The sequence below is a fragment of the Myxine glutinosa genome, chromosome 5 (assembly GCF_964187855.1).
Source record: "Myxine glutinosa chromosome 5, kmMyxGlut1.1, whole genome shotgun sequence".
NCBI lineage: Eukaryota > Metazoa > Chordata > Myxini > Myxiniformes > Myxinidae > Myxine > Myxine glutinosa.
The window spans coordinates 177,877,402-177,900,663 of record NC_136265.1 but is presented as its reverse complement, the minus strand read 5'-3'; the positions used below and the strand labels follow the sequence as shown (position 1 = coordinate 177,900,663).

The 23,262-nt window shown below is 42.2% G+C and overlaps 1 protein-coding gene across 3 annotated transcripts in view; it reads left to right on the top strand.

The window, feature by feature from the left end:
• LOC137426662 (guanine nucleotide-binding protein G(s) subunit alpha-like) overlaps positions 1-23,262 on the top strand; it is a 182,043-nt gene that overhangs the window by 112,545 nt on the left and 46,236 nt on the right. For 2 of the 3 annotated variants that reach the window (XM_078779159.1, XM_068115426.2), the window contains 2 exons: positions 13,896-13,950; positions 14,236-14,309. In XM_078779159.1, coding sequence (XP_078635285.1) covers positions 13,896-13,950; positions 14,236-14,309 — 129 coding nt within the window. Of the gene's footprint in view, positions 1-13,895; positions 13,951-14,235; positions 14,310-23,262 lie in introns of those variants that run through there. The other variant, XM_068115431.2, reaches the window with a different exon arrangement.

Here is a 23,262-nt window from a genome sequence, read left to right as displayed (position 1 = left end):
AACTTATAATTTGGTGTGTGGGTGTATCTCGGCATAAGGAAGAACGCTATTGAAAATTGGGTCGCCACGTCAAACTCCAAGATGGCCGCCACCATATATATGTCTGAACCTTGCGAGCGAAATATCTTGAAAAATAAGCGAAGAACCAACTTCTAATCTGGTGTTTGGGTGTATCTAGGCACAAGGAAGAACGCTATTGAAAATTGGGTCGCCATGTCAAAATCCAAGATGGCCGCCGCCATGTATGTCTGAACCTTGTGAGATGAACATCTTGAAAAATAAGCGAAGTACCAACTTCTTATTTTGTGTGTGTGTGTGTATCTCGGCATACGGAAGAACCCTATTGAAAATTGGGTCGCCACGTCAAACTCCAAGATGGCCGCCACCATATATATGTCTGAACCTTGTGAGCGAAATATCTTGAAAAATAAGCGAAGAACCAACTTCTAATCTGGTGTTTGGGTGTATCTAGGCACAAGGAAGAACGCTATTGAAAATTGGGTCGCCACGTCAAAATCCAAGATGGCCGCCGCCATGTATGTCTGAACCTTGTGAGATGAATATCTTGAAAAATAAGCGAAGTACCAACTTCTAATCTGGTGTTTGGGTGTATCTCGGCACAAGGAAGAACTCTATTGAAAATTGGGTCGCTACGTCAAAATCCAAGATGGCCGCCTTGCGTCTTCCACTTTGTCAACTCGCATCACTTCACCGACGGGGGACCTAGGCCTAACGCTTGTTATTCCAGGTTTACTCCTGTAGGCATTTGGCACCTTTATGGCGAGGTGCACCCGCCTTGACACGATGCCGTCATTGAGTATTGTGACCGTTTTTTAGAACTAATAGCTTGCCAGACTCGCAGTCCAGCCACACACTAATAGCACCACCACTGATGGTCCGCAACTGCTTATTAGTCATAGCTTATTTTGCAATTGACCTATATATCTATAGGACATTTTGGATAATTTAGCCCCACTGATGATGGGCAATTTCACTTCAGCACTTCAGTATAGACGATGTTGTGAGTCGTTGCAGTTGGAGTGTAAACAAAAAGATTGCAGGGACTTCCAACTCTGGAATGCCTACATATAGCTGACCATGAGAAAAGCAAGACTCTTCCAGATGCAATCCTGCCACTGTTAATGTTTGCCCTTGTGATTTGTTGATAGACATGGCGAAACTGACCCTGACCAATCCATCTGTTATCTATTTCATGTTGTCCAATCTTTGTCTGAAATCCTCCATCCTCAGGCCTTCTTCGTCGGTAAGAGGGGTAGCCATCTTCTCCTGTTTGTGTCTCTTTCAAGAATTGCCTTGGAAAACGTTTGGTGCACTTTCTGTCTTTCATGCATGGCGAGTTGTAGTTAAGTGAACCACAAGGACCATGAACCATCTGTGCTTTGACAATTTCAAACATATCTTTGTCGTTCGTTGGATCTGGAAATTCTGCTGATATGATGGAGTCAATCTGGTTGGCACGAGTTTTCGAGGAAAGCCAGATTAGAATATGTGCATGAGGCAATCCTCTTTTTTGCCATTCAATGGTGTACATGTGGCAACGTACTGATCCAAAAATATGTGATTTGGTGATAAGGTCCATTAAATTAACACTTTGAGACGGAATACTCTGGCAGTGAGGTCATGTCTGTGAAAATGTGTTTGTCCGGGAAGTAGCTCATCCTGGATTTCTTTCCATGTTGGATTGCAAGTAAATGTGATAAAGAGATCAGGTCGCCAATAAATGCGGACATATGTCATTGCATATTGAGTTCTTTCATGCATGTATCTGGGGCTGCCTCTAAAGCTTGATGGCAGGATGCAGAGTTGGCCAAGCTCTCCTCCAGCCACATCATTGTTCATTCCGTCTCGCAAGTGTATGTAGGAGTCAGATCTTAATTCTTTTTGGTGGATCCTGATTTAACGCAACCTCTCTGCTTCAATCTTTGCATACATGTCCACAGAGAATTGATGGAAGAGGTTCTGACTTCGATGAAGTTGGTTAAAGGAATTGGCACGAACCATAAAGCGATGAGCATCGAAGTCCATGCAAGAGACAGTTTTTGTTGAGTTTGTACCAGCCTGTGGAATATTAAAGTGGTAGCCATCTTCTCCATTCACGAAGAGCAAAGGATACTGGAGGGCATCGTAAGACCTATGGGTTTCACTGATGAAGTTAAGGTTGTTGTCACGACATTTGATGACATTGTCTCTTCTGCCATATTCTTGGCCAGTCATAATGACAGCCACCTCATTACGTGCTGGAGCATTGAATTGGCGTGCATGCTCACCTGATGGTCTTTTGTCAGCATCAATGATGATCTGAAATTCCAGGGTGGGAGCATTCTCAAGGACATATTTAAAACTTTCGACATAGCTGTTACTTGAATGAAGCATTTCTTGCAGCTTCAAAATTAAATCAAATCTTGTACCCTGGTTGCTGTTGTATCTACTCTGGGCCTGTTGTTGAAGATCTCCAACAAAGTATATCTGCAAATACCAAGGCTGTTCATTTGGTAGAGGCTGGAGGGATCCTATCCTATGGTAAATCTGTCCCTCAACTTTGAATGTTGGCATGAATCCTCCCTCTGTGATGACATTGGCACCGAATGACGTCATTTGAAAGGCACAATTGTTTTTCCAAATATTCTGAAGGAAATGTTTCGACACTGGAGTGGTGCCAAGAAGAAGATCCTTATGTGGCTCAGGTGGTTCAGGCGCTACACTTGTCACAAATCTTAGACATGGAACCAATGGTCACTAATTCGTGTGATGCATAATCATGGCTTCAATCATAGTTGAAAGCACCTTGGTACCACTGTTGCATAGTGAATGTTCGAGATCTTACCTCAGCATGACTTGTCCTATCTCTTTGATGCCTTGTCTGACGTTCATCTGAAGTTTCCTCCTGCCGTCGAGTTGACTGTCAGAAGACCTGTTCTTGGAGGCGAGACTGCCTCTGTTCTAGTGCTTCCTGCTGCCTTTCAGCACTTCGTCTGGCAGCGTTTTCTTGGAGTCGTGACTGTCTTTCCTCGAGTGTCTCTTGGTCTATGAGAGCTGATCGCCTGGGTGCCAGGGTTTGAAGTTCCTGCTGATGTTCCTGCTGATGTTCCGCATCTGTCCGTGTTTCTCTTCGTGTCTGCATATGGAGGGCTGCAGACGACTTTCCGAAATTTGGCCGCTTTTTGGGTGGCATCGTAGTCGGGAAAACTGTCGCTTTTCGTTTCATAATGGGAAGAGGTGGGGAAAATGCTCGTTTTTTATGGAAAACGTTCGCTTTACTTATAAAATAGGAATAAATCGGAGATTTTCGAAGGTAGGAATAAATCGGAATAAAAAAATAGGAATAAATCGGAGAAATAGGAATAATCTATCTATAATTCCAGTAATCTCTGTACGTTTGTACGTCTGTACGTCTGTACGTTTGTCTGTGACCGCTGTTTCTCGACAACTACCGGTCCGATATACTTGAAACTTGCCAGGTATATTGCTGGGGACCCGAGGATGTGCCTTTTCAAGGTTTGAAATTAATCGGACAAGTACTTACCGAGCTATGGCGATTTAGCCGTTCGCCGTTCGCTTTGCCGTTGCGAATGGACCAAACCATTCATGTAAATAGAGGGGGGGGGGGGTTCTGTGGTCGTTCGCTTTGGCTTTGCGAATGGACCAAACCATTCATGTAAATAGAGGGGGGGGGGTTCTGTGGTCGTTCGCTTCGTTTCATCGTAACTGCGATATACGACCTTCCTCCGGCAGCCAATCATCACCCATCAGCCAAAGACCTCACTTCCCGTAGCCAATCACGGGACACGTTGTTGCGTGTTTTTCCTTTTCATTTTTTTTATTGAATTGATTGATTCCTTGCGCTTAAATTGCAAACAGCCAAAATACATTGGCGCTAATTGAATAATTGGGCATTATCTATCTATAATTCCAGTAATCTCTGTACGTTTGTACGTTTGTACGTCTGTACGTTTGTCTGTGACCGCTGTTTCTCGACAACTACCGGTCCGATATACTTGAAACTTGCCAGGTATATTGCTGGGGACCCGAGGATGTGCCTTTTCAAGGTTTGAAATTAATCGGACAAGTACTTACCGAGCTATGGCGATTTAGCCGTTCGCCGTTCGCTTTGCCGTTGCGAATGGACCAAACCATTCATGTAAATAGAGGGGGGGGGGGGTTCTGTGGTCGTTCGCTTTGGCTTTGCGAATGGACCAAACCATTCATGTAAATAGAGGGGGGGGTTCTGTGGTCGTTCGCTTTGGCTTTGCGAATGGACCAAACCATTCATGTAAATAGAGGGGGGGGGTTCTGTGGTCGTTGCGAATGGACCAAACCATTCACATCGAATCATCGAATCACATCGAATGGACCAAACCGTTTGCTTTGGACCAAACCATTGCATGTAAATAGAGGGGGGGGGGTTCTGTGGTCGTTGCGAATGGACCAAACCATTTCATGTAAATAGAGGGGGGGGGGGATATAATTTTAGATATATATATATAGTACGGGCATTGGCAAGGAACGGGCACCCACGTACGGGCAATGCCCTAGTAATAATAATGAAGAAACGTGGTGAAAACGTTCGCTATTAAAATGAATGTTGAAGTAACGCCACGGCTTATATAGGATTATTAGGAGGGGCGGAGACCTTAGGGAGGCGGAGACTATTTAAATTGTCCAATAGAAAAAGGGTATTTCGTGGTCCCGCCTTTTTGGGTATTTTTTTTTGAGTTTGAGCCTGCCATTGGATTCCCCATATAAAACTACCCCTAGTTGTGCACCATTAAGACCTCAAAGTAGGCGCATATGGATTTGTATACCTAACGACACCACAAACAGACATTGCCTTTTATTATATTATATTATTATATAGATAAAAGAAAGTTTTTGTTTGTTTGTCTGCACGCACTAATCACCTGAACGGTGAAAGATAGGAGGAAACCTCTGAAACAAAAAATGTCGGGACGGGCCCCGGGAAGGTTATAGATTTGGTGGTGAGGCCTCGGCCGGGCTTGGCACATTTCGCAATAAATCTTCTTCTTCTTTCAAAATTCTTTTGAAGTACAACTTTTTTTTTCTTTTTTTTTTCTTTCTTTTTTTGGGGATACTGAATCGAGGCTCGTGAAAGAGCTAACATTTATTTCACAAACAAATCAACCAGACAAACAAAACACACAAAAAGAGTGAGCGGAAGACAAGATGGGGAGAGAAGGGGAAGCACACAAACACAACACCCGAGAGCAGGGAGATGTGTGGGAGGGAGAAGGCTTGGGGGGAGGAGGCATGGGAAGGTGGGGGGGGGGGGGGGGTGGGAGAAGTATAAAACACAAGGACACCAAGGACTTCCAGGGCAGAAGTTGGTATTTCAAAAAAGTGGATTTGGGGTGAAATTAGCGGGGGTAGAAAAGATCAAGGTTTTGGATGGGGGAAGATAAGAGATGGTGGTGAACAGCTGTTTTAAAGACCTGGAGGGTGGAGTGGGATTGAAGAGAGTGAGGGAGTTTGTTCCAGAGGCGGGAGAAAAGAGGAATGAAGGAGTGAAGGTGAGCAGAGAGTCTTGATTTTGGCAGTTTAACCATAAGAGGGTTGCAGGCAGATCTTGTGCGACCTGTAGGAATATTTGGGGGACAGAGCCCAGAGAGAGCTGGGGGGGGCAAGGCCAGAGAGGAGTCGGTAGAAGACGGAAAGACCACCAACCTGCCTGCGGTGAGTGAGTGAAAGGCCCTTGGAGTTAGCTTCATCGCGGGAGATTCCAATGATTCTGAACGCTTTGGTTTCAACAGCGTGAAGAAGAGCTAGGTGTGAGGCAGGAGCACCAGCCCAGAGGGGAGAGCAGTATTCCATTGAGCTGCGGATAAAAGCCTGCGGAAAGTACTTATGTACTTCATAGGAATATCTGACTGATTGCAACACATGCTTTCAAAATTCTCTCTCGCGGGGCCCGACCGAAGAAAGAACAAGGAATCGTTGAGCACTAACTGATACTGGGCTCGCGTCAGACCTATGTACAGAAGATTAAATTCATTCAAAAAGAACCCAGGCAATGCCGGGTGCATTCAGCTAGTCTTTAATAAACATGAAAGAAGAGAATATTTATTATCACCCTTTGTCCCCCTACGGATTTCATAGATGTGTTTTCTCATTATACCCGATTCACCTTGTACCCCATGTTGGTGAGTGACGAACCCCTTTCTCCGTCAAGGGAACTCGCTCGTGCAATGGTGTGGATCAAGTCCCGCCATCCATGGAGTGGGGTCGGTGGATCGAAGACTATAGACAAACACCTATATGGTCCCTTCCCCTTTTAAAAGCTTTGTAGACCTAGAGAAAGAGAGAATTTCCATTACAAGGCAACAATTTCAACACAAAGTGTACTAAATACATAAATGATTATTCATTGGCTTAAAAGATTCGAAAGTCATTTTAAAACATGTGGGCAGAACAGTCTCCCATTCAAAGAAGTAAAAACACTCAGAGCCCCACTTAATATGCAGGGTCTTTAAAATTCCATACAAGTATAAAGCAAGACTCAGGTTAGTAGCAGGCCTTTCTGCCTTTATTTCTCAGTGAAATGTTAATGAAGCTCTTTGGTTGTAAAGGCAGTGAAATACATTGAGGTACGGTGGCGACCATCGACACCTTTATTAACGCAAGACACCCTTCTTGAAGTTTCCCCTCTTCCGATTCGCGCATGATAATGGGCTTCAAGTTTGAGATTATGCAATCTTCACCACTCACGCTCCCTTGGATCGGAATCCTCAGCTCGCTCCAGAGCGGTTCTCAGTTCACGCATGGTTTGTGGAGTTAACTCTTGGATTCAATCCATTGTCTATTGTGCCGTCTGTGCGAGATTTAGCTAACTCATGGTCAGGGGCGAGGGCAGGGTGGAGTGGAAAGAGTGCGGTGGCAGGTCTTGAACCCTCGCACCGTTCTCGTACAGGGGTTAAGGGAGTGGTAGTTCTCGTACAGGGGTGAATGGAGTGGCAGTTCACATATGGGGGTGCCTCGTGCATCCTCCTCCGGACCCCGGACCACCCGGTTTTGTTCCCCTGTACCTTCATTGCAAAACTTACTGATACACACATGGATTAAAACTCTTAAGCATCCAATAACAACGATCATGATGAGGAGTCCCACGGCAACCATCATCCAATGACCTATTTTTGCTCCCCATCCTCCAAATTGGCACTCACCTCCCTCATCCTCTTGATGGCTGGCTGCACTCCCTGCGTCGTGTTTGCCAATCCAAATGTAACATCTACCTTCCACAATTTTGTAAACACCCCCCTTCTCCGCTAAAAGTAAGTCACATACCACTCTGCTTTGTATTATCATTTGTTCGCATCTCCACCCCATCATCTAACAATGCGTGATCTGCCAATCATTGACTCACTATCCACCCTCTCTAACACAGAGGCCAATCTAGCTATTAGATAACTGTTTTTCCACCATACCTGCCAATGGAAAGGAGAAACTCACTGCCTCTTCCTCATCCTGCTCCGTGCATCACTGCATCACTGCATTGTAAACACAAACATTGTAAACATGATTGTAAACATCATCATTCTGCATCACTGTCATCCATGCAATGTTGTCTCGTTCCTCCAACTCAAGCCTGAAGCACATATTTCATGTCCACTTGCATTACTGCACCATCGTATTTGAATATCTCAATAATCATTTTAAATGCAAAAATATTACCCATCCACATGACATCACAATCCACATCACAGCTGGTAGTCAAATTCACCTGTGATACACTCATGCCGCGGTCAGGTCAGCACACACAGCTCTGCCCACAATCACCAATCCTGTTGCTTGGTGACTAATGATGAGAGCGCATCCTTTGTACATTACCATTTCGCCTCTATGTGCGCATGCGTGAATATGTTGTAGTCCGTGTTTTCCCTGCTCTCTATAGCGACATCCATTAGGCTTGTAAAGAGAAGGAAACACGCAACGAAGTATGCTGTTGCTATCCCTCCGGGCCGCACACCACACCACCCAGAACTACCCAACCGCGCACATCGGAAAGAGCCATCCAGGTGCGCGCCATTCTTCCTCTTCACACATTCGTACTCTCCAGGTTCCCGTGCATGCATACACTAATCTCCACTATTTAGGTTCGTAGCGTATGATTATGAGTTCACCACTTTTCAGGGTCGCTAGACATGTATGAATTCCCCATATCGAACCTGACCGAAGCCGATCGTTACATCATGAGCTATTTGGAGGACTTTCTGAATTGCCTTCCAGGAACTCTCGCATTGCATGCCAACACTGTGACACCACAGGCTCAGTCACACACACACACAACATGAATGATATTGAACACCATAATGCCACGACACATCACGTGGTTACTTGCTGCATTTCTCGTGCGTTCACCGCTCATTTGGGTCCCAGTTCGAACACAAAGGGATCCATCACACTGACGTCATGACATTTGAACCACCGACATTTCAATCATAGCGCAATAGCGTTTGATCACAGCTTAACGCTAGTACTCCAACATGCCGCCTGATCTCTACTCTCATTGCTATTAAAACGAGAATAAGGAAACGTCCCCCGCACAACCATCTGGCCGCGATTTCCTTGAGCCTCGACGGCTCTCTATGACCCAACCCCTGGTCTCGGAGCCATTTGGCTTCATATTTCATTACCACAATCATGGTTCATAAAAGAAATCATCGTTTTAATCTGGTTATGTCAAGAAAACGTCAAATACTCTCTCGCCAGCGCGCACCTCGCTCGGCTCCCCATCTATGTGTGCCCCGCGTCCAGTGCCACCAGCACAGGCACCCATTTGCCTGCCATTTTCACACAGTGCAACAATGCCATACTTCTGCTATCCCATGAAGCACCAATCAGCTTCTCGACCACAACCATGCCACAATTCATTAAATGTTTACCATTGAAAATCCACAATCCCAGACACAAATGGCTTAATCTTGCAAATTTCAACATTGTTTCAGACCAACCAGCCGAAAATTCTTCAACCGAAATCCACATCGGGTTGGATTTCACCAAATCGCCCATTTTGCACAATTTTTAAACGCCGAAAATCTGTTTTCATCACCCCCACCATCACCCCTACCCCCTTGCACGGCCATAAATAAATAATATATTTAACGACACCATTATCATATTAACGATCATCCTGCTCGACCTTCATTTATGACCATAAATCCATGCATCCAAACATGCAAGACAACTCAAATCTCAATAAATCTACTCCCATCAACACTCCGAGACATCATCTACGGCCCTGTCTCCCAATCTTTCAACTTACTCTGACCATCTTCCAAATAAAATCCACTGTTTGGTCAAAACACACAGATACAGAAACCTGCATTGCTCTATTAAAGCTGTCTGCCGACGACTTGCAGTGAATACTTTCCAATGAGGGTGAAGACGACTTCGCTGCAGTTCCAAGGTTTTATTCAAAACATCGTATGGAGAGAAAACCAGTTCTACACACTTGAACATTTAAACTTCTACACACAAAAGCACATAACGCACAGAACGACGCGTCTTCACAAGCAATAGGATTTTCTCTGATTCAAGATTGGCACGATGCTCGTTATATAAGCCCCGTCTCCTTTAATCTTATTCAGTTGGAATTTCGGGGTCATTTACAAAAGCTTGGCCGGACAATATTCCTGGCGCCGAGAGCATCTGTTTGTCATCATGAAACGGCTCAGAAGTTTGCCCAAGATGACAATCACATGAGATGGAGAGAAAACCCATTATTTCTATCCGTTAGAGGTCAATCCTTTTTGACCTGTTCAGCCTCTCTAATTGACTGCTGCATACCAACCCCAGGCTAAGTCAACATTCTACCTCTGTGCACATTTGCCAGGGTGATAAAGATCAGCTCACAGATGTCCAGTTGTTGTTCGATCTACCTTGCTGAAAACTAAATGCTTTAGCTTTTCCCATTGTAAAAATGGAGTCTCTGCAATTTTGAATCAGAAGGTGCAGGTAATAATTCGCCTGCACTTCACCCATATATATCCTTTATAATTCTACAATCCCTCATTTTTTATTTTTGTTTATATTGAACAATTAATCTAAACACCAATTGCAAAATACCGAATTACAAAAATTTGGTAATCCAATTTTCATTACCTAAGGCATACACCGTCATCCTGGAAGAATCTGATCATAAAAACATTCCTTTGTTCGTCGACTCTTTCCATGTTGATAATTCAGTTCATTTCATTTGCATCATAAATGTCTCTGCAAACAAACTTCACCTTTTTATCAATGCACAACAATTTTCAGTTCACCATAAACATTTTCACAGTTATTCTTTTCATTCATTTCACCATTTTCTAAATAATACTGTCTGCATAATTCCATATAAAACATCTGCAGCATTTGGCAATTATACTTCCAAAATGCATTTTGCTGCAGAATAAATGTTGAACTTCGGTTTGAAAAGAAGAGGCTGATCACTTGTGTTTGAAAATCAAGTATGAAACATTTTCTTCTGATGTCTTCATAGCACCTACACTATTTCGCGTAGGGTTTCCGCTATCGTGGTAGCTGGGCAGAATCATAAACTGACCCTGCTCTGCATGTAGCATCCTTGCCACTCATGCCGTGAGCCATAGTAGTCCTTGAACAAGGCCTTCGTCCAGTTGTAGTCGACTTGCCTCCTCACTCATCATGAGCGTGGAGCAAGTATTGATATGATATTGGTTGACCGGCAAGATGTGGAACAGAGATGACAAATGCATCCACTGTGATGCTAGGACCATGGTGTTCAAGTTATCCATGGCCCATGCCAGGGGCAACCAGCAGAATCATGGAGGCCCGTTGTAGAGGAAGAAGCAGGGCCGTCCACTTACAGCTCCACGCTGGTTCCCCGGAAGTTGGTGTAGCAATGACGTCAAGTCACTGCATCCAGTAGAAGTTGCAGGTAAGATGTTGTCGTCCCGCAATTGCTGACGTGATGAATGTTCCAGACACTTGAACAGAAGCAAGTGATCACCTTTCTTCCATACGTTGCAATGTGATCCAGGCAAATGATCACATGAATTTTCCTTGGTGAAGGTAAGCATCTGTTTCCAATCTTGCAAAGGACTATCATTCTTTGAGAAGGAGGGTGTATGCCAAGATTAACTTCATTTTTAGCCACAAATTTTCTTTCCCGGACTTCTTCCCACTGCCGTTATCACTCCATTTGAGATGTGATCTGGTCTTATCCTTTACTCAGCCACATCTGAATCTGCTTTCACCACACTCTGGATCAGGTAGGGTACATCTTGACATGAAATTACCATGTTTTAATTAATCATGTATATCTTATAACAGCTTCACATTTAACAATTTGCTGTTTTCCTCAAAACCTTCAAAAGGTTATATTCATTTATATGCTTCACACGGATAATATCCAAATCAGGTAGGTATTTTCACTACAAAACTAGGAATAGCATTTAAAATTGCTTTCAGATCAACACCGTTTGAAAAAATTAAACTCAAGCAGTTTTTTGTAATGCTACTCAAATAGAAATAAATGCATTAATAATGAGTACATATTATTAAAATCACAAACAGGAATATCTAATTCCCAACAAACTATGCAAACAAACAAACTATGCAAACAAACAAACAAACTATGCACAATGTATTCATTATCATAGATTCTCCCCACTTTTTTTTTGTTTTTACATGAGGAATTAGTTCTATAGTGTTTGCTACTAGTATGTGATCTTCAAATGGTGCCTTACATCACATTAATTTCATGGTGTGTAACTTGTAGTGATATGAATGCACTAATCTTACAACCAGCACAATTCATAACATTTCTTTTATGTCCTTATCTTAATCCACATATAGTTCTGTTCTCATCACCATATCATGATTAATTAATTTGTTCCAACACACTGTAACCAAGGCTTTTAACCAAGCTTCCACCAAACTATTTCCAATTACAATTATTAATTTAACTCAAAATACAAGTCAAACAAAAATTCGAACAATGAACTTCAAAGTCAACAAATTCATTTTATAAACAGATCTTGAAATATTTTAACGACCACTCTTCCAAATATATCTAACTCAACCTTGCAACCAGTTGCACAATCCTATAATTTTGCTCCCTCATCCCTTAGCTCTTAGACATTTGATTTACAATCATTTCGTATCCTTTGTAAAAATATATACATACAGTCACGTGAAAAAGTAAGTACACCCCATGTAAAGTTTTGACTTTTTCAACATATTTCAACATACAGCTATTTGATCTTCATTTCAACAACATTGATAGATAAAGGTGATATAATACAACAAATATCATGAAACATTTACATTTTGTAGTCCATTGTATAATTTAAATAAACAGAAGGGCAAATTTCGCATGTGGAAAAAGTAAGTACACCCTTGGCCCTAATAGGTGGTATTGCCCCCTTTGGCAGAAACAACCTCAAGTAGGCGTTTCTTATAACTGTCTACCAGTCTCTGACATCGACTGGGAGAAATTTTTGCCCATTCCTCCATGCAGAATTCTTTCAGTTGTGCGATGTTTGCAGGGTTTCTTGCATGCACAGCTCGTTACAAATACCCCCCACAACATCTCGATGGGATTTAGATCCGGGCTTTGAATTGGCCATTCCAGAATCCTCCATTTCTTTCTTTTCAGCCATTCCTTGGTGGATTTACTGGTATGTTTAGGGTCATTGTCATGGTGCAAGATCTACCTTTGGTTGAGCTTCAACTTTCCAACAGACAGCCTTACATTATCCTCAAGCACCCTCTGGTACAATGAATAATTCATAGTGGATTCTATGATGGTGAGCTGGCCAGGCCCTGATGCAGCAAAGCTGCCCCAAACCATAATATTTCCACCACCATGCTTTACAGTTGGTATCAGGTTCTTGTGGTCAAATGCTGTCTTTGATTTTCACCAAACATGTCTTCTGGTACTGTGGCCAAATAGCTCTACCTTTGACTCATCTGTCCAGAGCACATTGTTCCAGAAGTGCTGGTCTTTGCCTAGGTGTTCATTGGCAAACTGTAGTCTTGCCCTGATATTCTTTCTGGACAGCAAAGGTTTCCTCCTGACACACCTCCCATGTAGATCAAATTTGTGCAGCCTTTTTCTAATGGTAGACTCGTGCACTTCTTTGACAACAGTGGCAAGAGCTACCTGTAGGTCCCGTGATGACATTCTTGGGTTCTTCGAGACTTCTTTCAGCATCTTGCGGTCTGCTCTCGGGCTGAACTTGCTGGGGCGGCCTGGCCTGAACAAGTTGGCAGTTGTTTGGAATCTTCTCCTTGTAGATGAACTTCCGGACAGTCGAATGATTGATTTCAAATTGTTTGGAGATCTTTTTAAATCTCTTCCCAGACTCATAGGCTTGTATAACCTTCTTTCTGAAGGCATCAGAGAGCTCTTTTGATCTCAGCATGGTGACGCCGCACACTTCAACAACAAAGAGCAAACCAAACTAAATGTCTGAGGTTTAAATAAGACAGGTTCCTCCAAGATCCTCTCTAACGATGTTCTAATCATTTGCACCTGAGCTGGTGCACCTGATTCTAATTTTAGGTATTTGAAGTAGTGATAAATGTAGGGGTGTACTTACTTTTTCCACATGCGAAATTTGCATTTGTTTATTTAAATTAAACAATGGACTACAAAATGTAAATGTTCATGATATTTGTTATATTATATCACCTTTGTCTATCAATATTGTTGAAATGAAGATCAAATAGCTGTAGTTGAAATATGTTGAAAAAGTCAAAACTGTACATGGGGTGTACTTACCTTTTCACGTGACTGTAAAAATATATATGTGTATATATTTCTGCAATGACGATTTTTCTCTCTCCCTCTCTCTCTTTCTCTCTCTCTGTCTCTTTCTCTCCCTCTCTTTTTTTAGTTTCCTGGACAGGATAGATATCGTGAAGCAATCGGATTACACTCCAACTGATCAGGTAACATTATGAGTGTGGTGTCTTTGATAAATTACCACTTTCCCTTTCTCTTGCCCTTTGTGTTATTTATTTATTAATTCCTTTCCTCCCTCCATTACAGCACGATTCCTTGTCCTTGTGTGTTCAAATCTATTTTTCACATTTTCTAAAACGTTAAACCACCTCCTTCAATAGATCTCTTAATTCCATTTGAAGTTCCTCTTTTTATTTATTTATTTATTTTTGGTGTGTTTTTATTTATTTATTTTTATTTAACCCACTTCCTCATTCCCGCCATTACCGCAGGACCTGCTGCGCTGTCGGGTGTTAACATCTGATATTTTTGAAACTCGGTTTCAAGTGGACAAAGTGAAATTCCAGTAAGCAAAACGACCTGTGTTGATAACTGCAGAAAGTGTGAAGACACATCACGTTGGTGCACAAATAAAAGTCGTGTTTGAGTCCTTAGAGCACACTTTGGATTCAAATAATGAGATGTACCTGGAGTTTTGGCTTCAAATAATGAGGTTCTTGGAGTAGGTATTTTGGTTCAAGATAGTGCATTGGTAGCCATTTTTCCCTGTCCAATAGCAGTTGTGGTACAGTGCCTCCAGAAAGTATTCATGCCCCTTGACTTTTTCACATTTTTGTGTTACAGCCTGAATTTAGAATGGATAAAATTGACATTTTTTGTCATTGTTCTACACAAAATACCCCATAATGTCAAAGTGGAATTTTTTTTTCAATACATTTTTATAAAACAGTTATAAATGAAATACAGAAATATCTAATTTACATAAATATTCTGCCCCCTAAGTCAATAATTCGTATAAGCTCCTTTGACAGCAATTACAGCTTCGAGTCTTCTTGGGTTTGTCTGCATCAGCTTTGCACATCTGGATTTGGGGAGTTTCTCCCATTCTTCCTTGCAGTTTGCTCAATCTCTGTCAACTTGAATGACGAGCATCGGTGAACAGCAATCTTCAAGCCTTTCCACAAATTATCAATGGGATTCAAGTCTGGGCTTTCGCTGGGCCACTCAAGGACTTTTACAATCCTGTTCTGAAGCCATTCCAGAGTGGCTTTGGCTGTATACTCGGGGTCATTATCCTGTTGGAATGTAAATCTTTGCCGCAGTCTCAGGTCTTTTGCCCTCTGAAGCAGGTTCTCCTCCAGGATTTGTCTGTATTTGGCTCCATTCATTGTTCCCTCTATCCTTAAAAGTCTCCCAGTCGCTACCGCTGAAAAGCATCTCCATAGCATGATGCTGCCACCACCATTCTTCACGGTAGGGATGGTGTTAGATGGGTGATCTATGTTCAGTTTCCATCAGACATAGTCCTTTGCATTCAGGCCAAGGAGTTCAATTTTCGTATAATCAGACTGTTGTGGGACTAATTAATTTAGCCTTGATTGATAGACAGAAGACTCAATGATTAATGTCCACAAACTGTTTAAGATAATTGGCTGATTTTTAATGAAACATATAGACCTCACTTCCAGGTTTACAAGAACATAATATAAAGCACACCACAATCTTGATACAAAATCTCAAGACAACATCCAATGAACAGACAAAGTAAAAAGAAATAAATAAATAAATAAAGAAAAAGATCCTCTGGCTTGTTTTCCATGGTTATTATATAGTAGGCAGATCAAAGAAAGTACAGGAGAGGGTCAGGGCAGGGGGGAGGGCTAGGAGGGGAGGAGATGGCTCCAAGACGATATCTGGGGGGGGGTGGGGGTGGGGGGGGAGGGAAGGAGATCGACAGGACAAGAGAAGGGAGTATGCAAGTAACAATGATTTGTGGTCCCTCAGCACCATCTGTTGGATCCATCCATGGTACTGCAAGTTCCTTCATGATTGATGGTACATATTGTTACAAAGCATCTTGCATGTTTTACACTTCAAAACTAACAAGTTATATGACTTTTAAGTAGAACACATGGTGGCTCCAATCTCCACTCAGCTTGGGGGGGGGGGGGGGGGGAGGAGTTGGATTACAGAGAGTGCAATTTTCAATAATTGTGGAGAACAGAAGTTATATCATAGAACATTCTCATAACCCACAGTTGTGTAGACTTGAAAGAAAGTGTGCAATCCATTGATTTGCTAGAGGAGGGTATTTCTCCAGCAGAGTTGCGAAGTCACAATCTAATTTTTATAGTGGGATGTGCCTTGGGTGACCTTGCAGGGAGCTCAACACTAATTAAAAAATAGTCTCACAAAAGTTACAACTGCAGGAAACTTTTCCCAAACTTGTACATACAGTCACGTGAAAAAGTAAGTACACCCCATGTAAAATTTTGACTTTTTCAACATATTTTAACATACAGCTATTTGATCTTCATTTCAACAATATTGATAGATAAAGGTGATATAATATAACAAATATCATGAAACATTTACATTTTGTAGTCCATTGTATAATTTTAATAAACATAAATGCAAATTTCGCATTTGGAAAAAGTAAGTACACCCTTATATTTATCACGACTTCAAATACCTAAAATTAGAATCAGGTGCACCAGCTCAGGTGCAAATGATTAGAACATCGTTAGAGAGCATCTTGGAGGAACCTGTCTTATTTAAACCTCAGACGTTTAGTTTGGTTTGCTCTTTGTTGTTGAAGTGTGCGGCGTCACCATGCCTAGATCAAAAGAGCTCTCTGAGGCCTGCAGAAAGAAGGTTATAGATGCCTACGTGTCTGGGAAGGGATTTAAAAGGATCTCCAAACAATTTGAAATCAATCATTCGACTGTCCGGAAGATCATCTACAAGTGGAGAAGATTCCAAACAACTGCCAACTTGTTCAGGCCAGGCTGCCCCAGCAAGTTCAGCCCGAGAGCAGACCGCAAGACGCTGAAAGAAGTCTCTAAGAACCCCAGAATGTCAGCCCGGGACCTACAGGTAGCTCTTGCCACTGTTGATGTCAAAGTGCACGAGTCTACCATTAGAAAGAGGCTGCACAAATTTGATCTACATGGGACGTGTGCCAGGAGGAAACCTCTGCTGTCCAGAAAGAACATCAGGGCAAGACTAAAGTTTGCCAATGAACACCGCGGCAAAGACCAGCACTTCTGGAACAATGTGCTTTGGACAGATGAGTCAAAGGTAGAGCTATTTTGCCACAGTACCAGAAGACATGTTTGGTGAAAACCAAAGACAGCATTTGACCACAAGAACCTGATACCAACTGTAAAGCATGGTGGTGGAAATATTATGGTTTGGGGCAGCTTTGCTGCAGCAGGGCCTGGGAAGCTCACCATCATAGAATCCACTATGAATTCTTCATTGTACCAGAAGGTGCTTGAGGATAATGTGAGGCCATCTGTCGGAAAGTTGAAGCTCAACCGAAGGTGGACCTTGCAACATGACAATGACCCTAAACATACCATTAAATCAACCATGGAATGGCTGAAAAGAAAGAAATGGAGGGTTCTGGAATGCCCAAGTCAAAGCCCGGATCTAAATCCCATCGAGATGTGGGGGTATTTGAAATGAGCTGCGCATGCAGGAAACCCTCAAACATCGCAACAGCTGAAAGAATTCTGCATGGAGGAGTGGGCAAAAATTTCTCCCAGTCGATGTCAGAGACTGGTAGACAGTTATAAGAAACGCCTACTTGAGGTTGTTTCTGCCAAAGGGGGCAATACCACCTATTAGAGCCAAGGGTGTACTTACTTTTTCCACATGCTAAATTTGTATTTATGTTCATTTAAATTGTACAATGGACTACAAAATGTAAATATTTCATGATATTTGTTATATTATATCACCTTTATCTATCAATATTGTTGAAATGAAGATCAAATAGCTGTATGTTGAAATATGTTGAAAAAGTCAAAACTTTACATGGGGTGTACTTACTTTTTCACGTGACTCTATGTTGAAATCTGAATACACAGCTTATTTGTTGAATACAAAGATTATATATATATATATATATATATATATATATATATATGTATATATATATATATATATATATATATATATATATATATAATATAATCGTTCGATTAAATAAGACGCGGACGTAGCTTCAGGACGTCGATCTTTAATTGTCGACAAGCTTTGGACCAACAAAGGTCTGCTCTGAGTCTACAAAAACAGCAGGCATGTATATCAGTCAAGTATGTATGGTGATATGTGTGTGAGATGTGTGATGTGTGTAGAAAATGCATACAGAAGGAAGAGCCACGCCAAAGTTCACTCACCAGCCCCAAGTTCAACGCAAGTGACCGTTTGCGTTACAGTTAGGGTGCACGTGCATATACAAATATAGAGATATACATACATAAACACACAAGCATATATTCATATCCCATTTATATTCATATAATATATTTATATATTTATATAAATGACATATAAAGGTAGAATGAATGAATGAATGAATGATGAATGAATGAATGAATGAATGGGTTACGGTTAACAATTTGATTGGGTTGATGTGGGAACATGCTTTAGTCATCAAAATTTATGCCATGAGGGACTTTTGTCCGAAGTTTGTGTATCCAAAAGGACTCACGTTTCAGAATCGTGGTGTGTGATCGATTTGTGATTGATTCAATGGCAGAGATTTGAATGTCATTTATAGAGTGATCCGGTTGATTAAAGTGTATCGTGTAAGGTGGAGATTTGCCCTGACTGGTGTGGAAGTTATTGATTTCTGACCGGGTGTTATTAAATCGTGTGTAGAGTGTATTTTCAGTTTTTCCAACATATTGTTTGTTGCACTTTTGGCAAGTGATTAGGTATATGACCCATGTAGATTTGCAGTTCATATAGGAGGTGATGGGGAATTTTTGTCCAGTGCTAGAACTACAGAATTTGTTTCCTTCTCGTAAATGCTTGTGAATAATGCATTTGTTTGCTGTGCATTTATAGAAGCCAGGGATCCTAGTTTCTTTGTTGTGGGGCTGTGGGTGCTTTGCTTTTACCAAGAGGTCCCTGAGTGTCCGACCACGTCGAAATGATGTTAGTGGAGGATCACTCTATAAATGACATTCAGATCTCTGCCATTGAATCAATCACAAATCGATCACACACCACGATTCTGAAACGTGAGTCCTTTTGGATACACAAACTTCGGACAAAAGTCCCTCATGGCATAAATTTTGATGACTAAAGCATGTTCCCACATCAACCCAATCAAATTGTTAATCGTAACCCATTCATTCATTCATTCATTCATTCATCATTCATTCATTCATTCATTCTACCTTTATATGTCATTTATATAAATATATAAATATATTATATGAATATAAATGGGATATGAATATATGCTTGTGTGTTTATGTATGTATATCTCTATATTTGTATATGCACGTGCACCCTAACTGTAACGCAAATGGTCACTTCCGTTGAACTTGGGGCTGGTGAGTGAACTTTGGCGTGGCTCTTCCTTCTGTATGCATTTTCTACACACATCACACATCTCACACACATATCACCATACATACTTGACTGATATACATGCCTGCTGTTTTTGTAGACTCAGAGGAAGACCTTTGTTGGTCGAAAGCTTGTCGACAATTAAAGATCGACGTCCTGAAATGAAGCTACGTCCGCGTCTTATTTAATCTAACGATTATTTATTCAATACAAATGAGACGCCCTGCTCGTACTTTGGAGTTTCTACTATTTCTTACAGTTATATATATATATAAATATATATATATATATATATATATATATATATGTATTATATAAAGAGTACATTTATTTGTTATACAATATTTAATAAAAGAGACTTTCTCTTTTATTCTCCAAAACTTGCCGATTTGCCTGCGAGGCTCTGAAACTGATAAAATCTCAGTTCGGGCTGGCAGTTGGCCTGACTTGGGTTGTAAAAGCTGCAGGCATGGATTTACGATCTGCCCTGGAGTTTTCCTCGGTAAAGGAGTTTAGAATTGTTAGATTTCATAGAATAGAGTTAACACTGATTAATATATGTATTTATGAAGTTTACGTCCCCAATTAATTAATTTTCTTCCACAATCTCACAGAATCTTTTTCCCTCATGATATTAGTCTTTCACGTGCATTTTTGCAAACTCCAGGTATTCTCTCTTGTATCGTTTTCTCAGGAGTGCCTTCCAGCTAGCCACTCTCCCATAAAGCCTAGATTTGTGAAGGGCTGCAGAGATTGGTGTCCTTCCGGCAGGTTCTTCCATCTCAGCCAAGGAACTCTATAGGTGTTCAAAGTGCTAATTGGGTTCTTGGTCACCTCCCTGACCAAAGTCCTTCTTGCCCGTTTGCTCAGTTTGGTTGGACAGACAGCTCTAGGAAGAGTTTGGGTCATTCCATGTTCTTTTCATTTCCTAATGATGGAGCTCAATGTGCTCTTGGGAACTTTCAACACTCTACAAATGGTTTTATCCCCTCCCCCAGATCTATGCCTCCTCACAATTTTATCTCGAATATCTACGGACAGTTTCATGGACCTCATGGTAGAGTTTCTGCTATGACATGCACTTTTTAATTTTTTGTGTATACTAAGTCTAGGCTCGTGTGGCTAACATATATATAACGTATAATAAAGGGAGCAGTAGATAAGAGAGGGAGAGAACAGGCACATGGGGCGATCTGCGGAAGGGAGAGGGCTTGGGTGGGGTACACGGGATAAACAAGATGGATAATCATTGACTTTCAGGAAAGAAAACGGAATTATAAGGAGGTGGATTTGGGTCAAGACTCTAAAAACCTTGGTTTCTACAGCATGAACCTGAAGTACGTGTGAGGCAGGAGCAACAACTCAGTGGGGGAGAGCAGTACTGCATCAAACTGCAGATGAAAGCTTTGTATGTGTTGAGTTCAGTAGTGCCAAGGAAGGACTTCGCATGACGGAGGATGCCCAGTCGGTGACTGGCTTTGGAAAGGGCAGCTTGGAAATGTGGTTTTCCCACTAAAGATTTCAGATAGTGGGACCCAAAAGCTTGAGTGACAGAACTTCTTCAAGAGGATTGTTGACAAAGTAGGTGGGAGGGTTGTCCAGTCGGTCTTTTCGGAGAGACATAGTGAGAGTGTGAGATTTGTCATGATTGAAAGACATGTTCCACTTGTTTGACAAGTTTGTGATTTTATCTAGGTCTGCAGAAAGTGGAGAGGCTGCAGCCTACCGATCTGATGGTTGGGATGTGGAGCAGCAGAGAATGGAGTCATCAGCAAAGAGATCGAGATGATTTCCCAGAGAGTCGGAGACCTCATTAATGAAGACCAGAAAAAGAACAGGCCCAGAACACTGCCTTGAGGAGCTTCAGCCTGGACAGCAAGGGGAGATGAGAGAATTATATTTAGAGCCACATGTTGACTACGTTTACTGAGACAGAAGAAGAAGTCTGCAAGCCATGTGTTGAGATTTCCATGGATACCATAAGTGGATAGTTTGGAGAGCAGGGCGTGGTGCCAGACCATATCGAAGGCACAAGATATGTCGAGGGAGATGGCTCTGATTTCCTGTTTGGCATTGAGGACCTCCATCCATTATTGAGACAGCAGAAGCAGCATGGCCAGAGTCGAGTGGCCTGGTCTGAATCCAAATTGATGATCTGAGATCAAGCCATTGTGGAAGAGGAACGATTTAATAGCAGAAGCGATGATGGATTCCATGATGTTGCTGATTATTTGGAGCAGGCTGATTGGTCTGTCGTTGCATGGATCTGTTTTTGCACCTTTTTGTGTGAAGCGGTTCTGTTGGCTGATTTCCACGCTGATGGCAGATGACCTTGAGCAAAAGAGAGGGTGAAGAGAACAGAGAGAGGGTGAGATAGAGCGGCAGAGCAGAATTTTAGGACGTGTGGGCTTGTCGTCTGTTCCAGTTGCAGAATCAGAGTCGAGGTTTGACAGAAACATCTCCACCTTGTCAGGAGGAGGAGGAGATGTCAGAAACATCTCCACCTCACCTCCACCTTGTCTCCACAACACAGAGTCCAGGAGCAGCTGGGTACGACTGGGTAAGGTGGTTCGAGAGAGCGATGGGTTTGGGACACAAGATTTTGATGCAATCACATTCAGCTATTTTTCATTCAGCTTTTTAACGTGCGGTGTCAGCTGTGTAGGCATTTGAGGTGAGGGAGGGGTTGGAGGGGGAAGAAACACCAGAAACAGATTTGAACAGACACCACTAGGATTTGGAGGAGGGAGACAGGTTTGAGAGTTCAGTCATGAGAGTGGAGAGATATTGTTTCCTGCTCTCCTGAGAGTAGACACACACTTGTTCCGAGCTTTGCGGAAGGAACTGAGATTGCCTTCAGTTGGAGTTGCCTTCCAAGATGGGAAGGCTAGTTGTTTCAGGGCAACTTCCTCACTGCATGTTTCAGTGTACCATGGACGGGAGGAAGGGTATGACAAATCAAGACAAGATTGGATGAATCTGCATGAGAAAGAGCAATTTTCTTTGAAAGAATTCCCAGGATTGGTTGATGTCAGAGACAATAGAAATGGGAGACCAGTCCAGATTATTGATGGCTGCTTGAAGACCATGTGAGTCGGCCTGAATGAAATGCCAAACATGTCAGCACTGAGGCGGCTCTCTGAGAACGACGAGAGAGACATCCACTTTAACAACATGTGATCAGATTAACCGATTGGAGCAGAAGAAGAACAGCAGACATTTGCAGGGAAGTTGGTCATGAGCAAGTCAAGAAGAGATGTTGTACGGTCGACTGAGATCCCGGTCGGGAAATTGACAGATTGTGTCAGACAGACAGCAAGAACAAGTTAACACAAGCGTTACGCCGAGGTCCCCCGTCGGTGAAGTGATGCGAGTTGACAAAGTGGAAGACGCAAGGCGGCCATCTTGGATTTTGACGTGGCGACCCAATTTTCAATAGCGTTCTTCCTTCTGCCAAGATACACCCACACACCAGATTCGAAGTTGGTACTTCGCTTATTTTTCAAGATATTTCGCTCACAAGGTTCAGACATATATATGGTGGCGGCCATCTTGGATTTTGACGTGGCGACCCAATTTTCAATAGCGTTCTTCCTTGTGCCTAGATACACCACCCACCAGATTAAAAGTTGGTACTTCGCTTATTTTTCAAGATATTCAGCTCACAATGTTCAGACATACATGGCATCAGACATACATGGCGGCGGCCATCTTGGATTTTGACATGGGTTGCATCCACACACCAAATTCAAATGCAGTCCTTCGCTTACGCACGCCCACACGCACGCACGCATGCACGGACACACGGACGGAGGGGAAAACCATCGTCCCCCTTTCGCTCCGCGGTGCGACGGGGGACAAAAATTTCTTGCAGCCACTTGGAAAAATGAAAGTATGAGAGCTTTTGGAAACTAAAAGCTATGTTCATG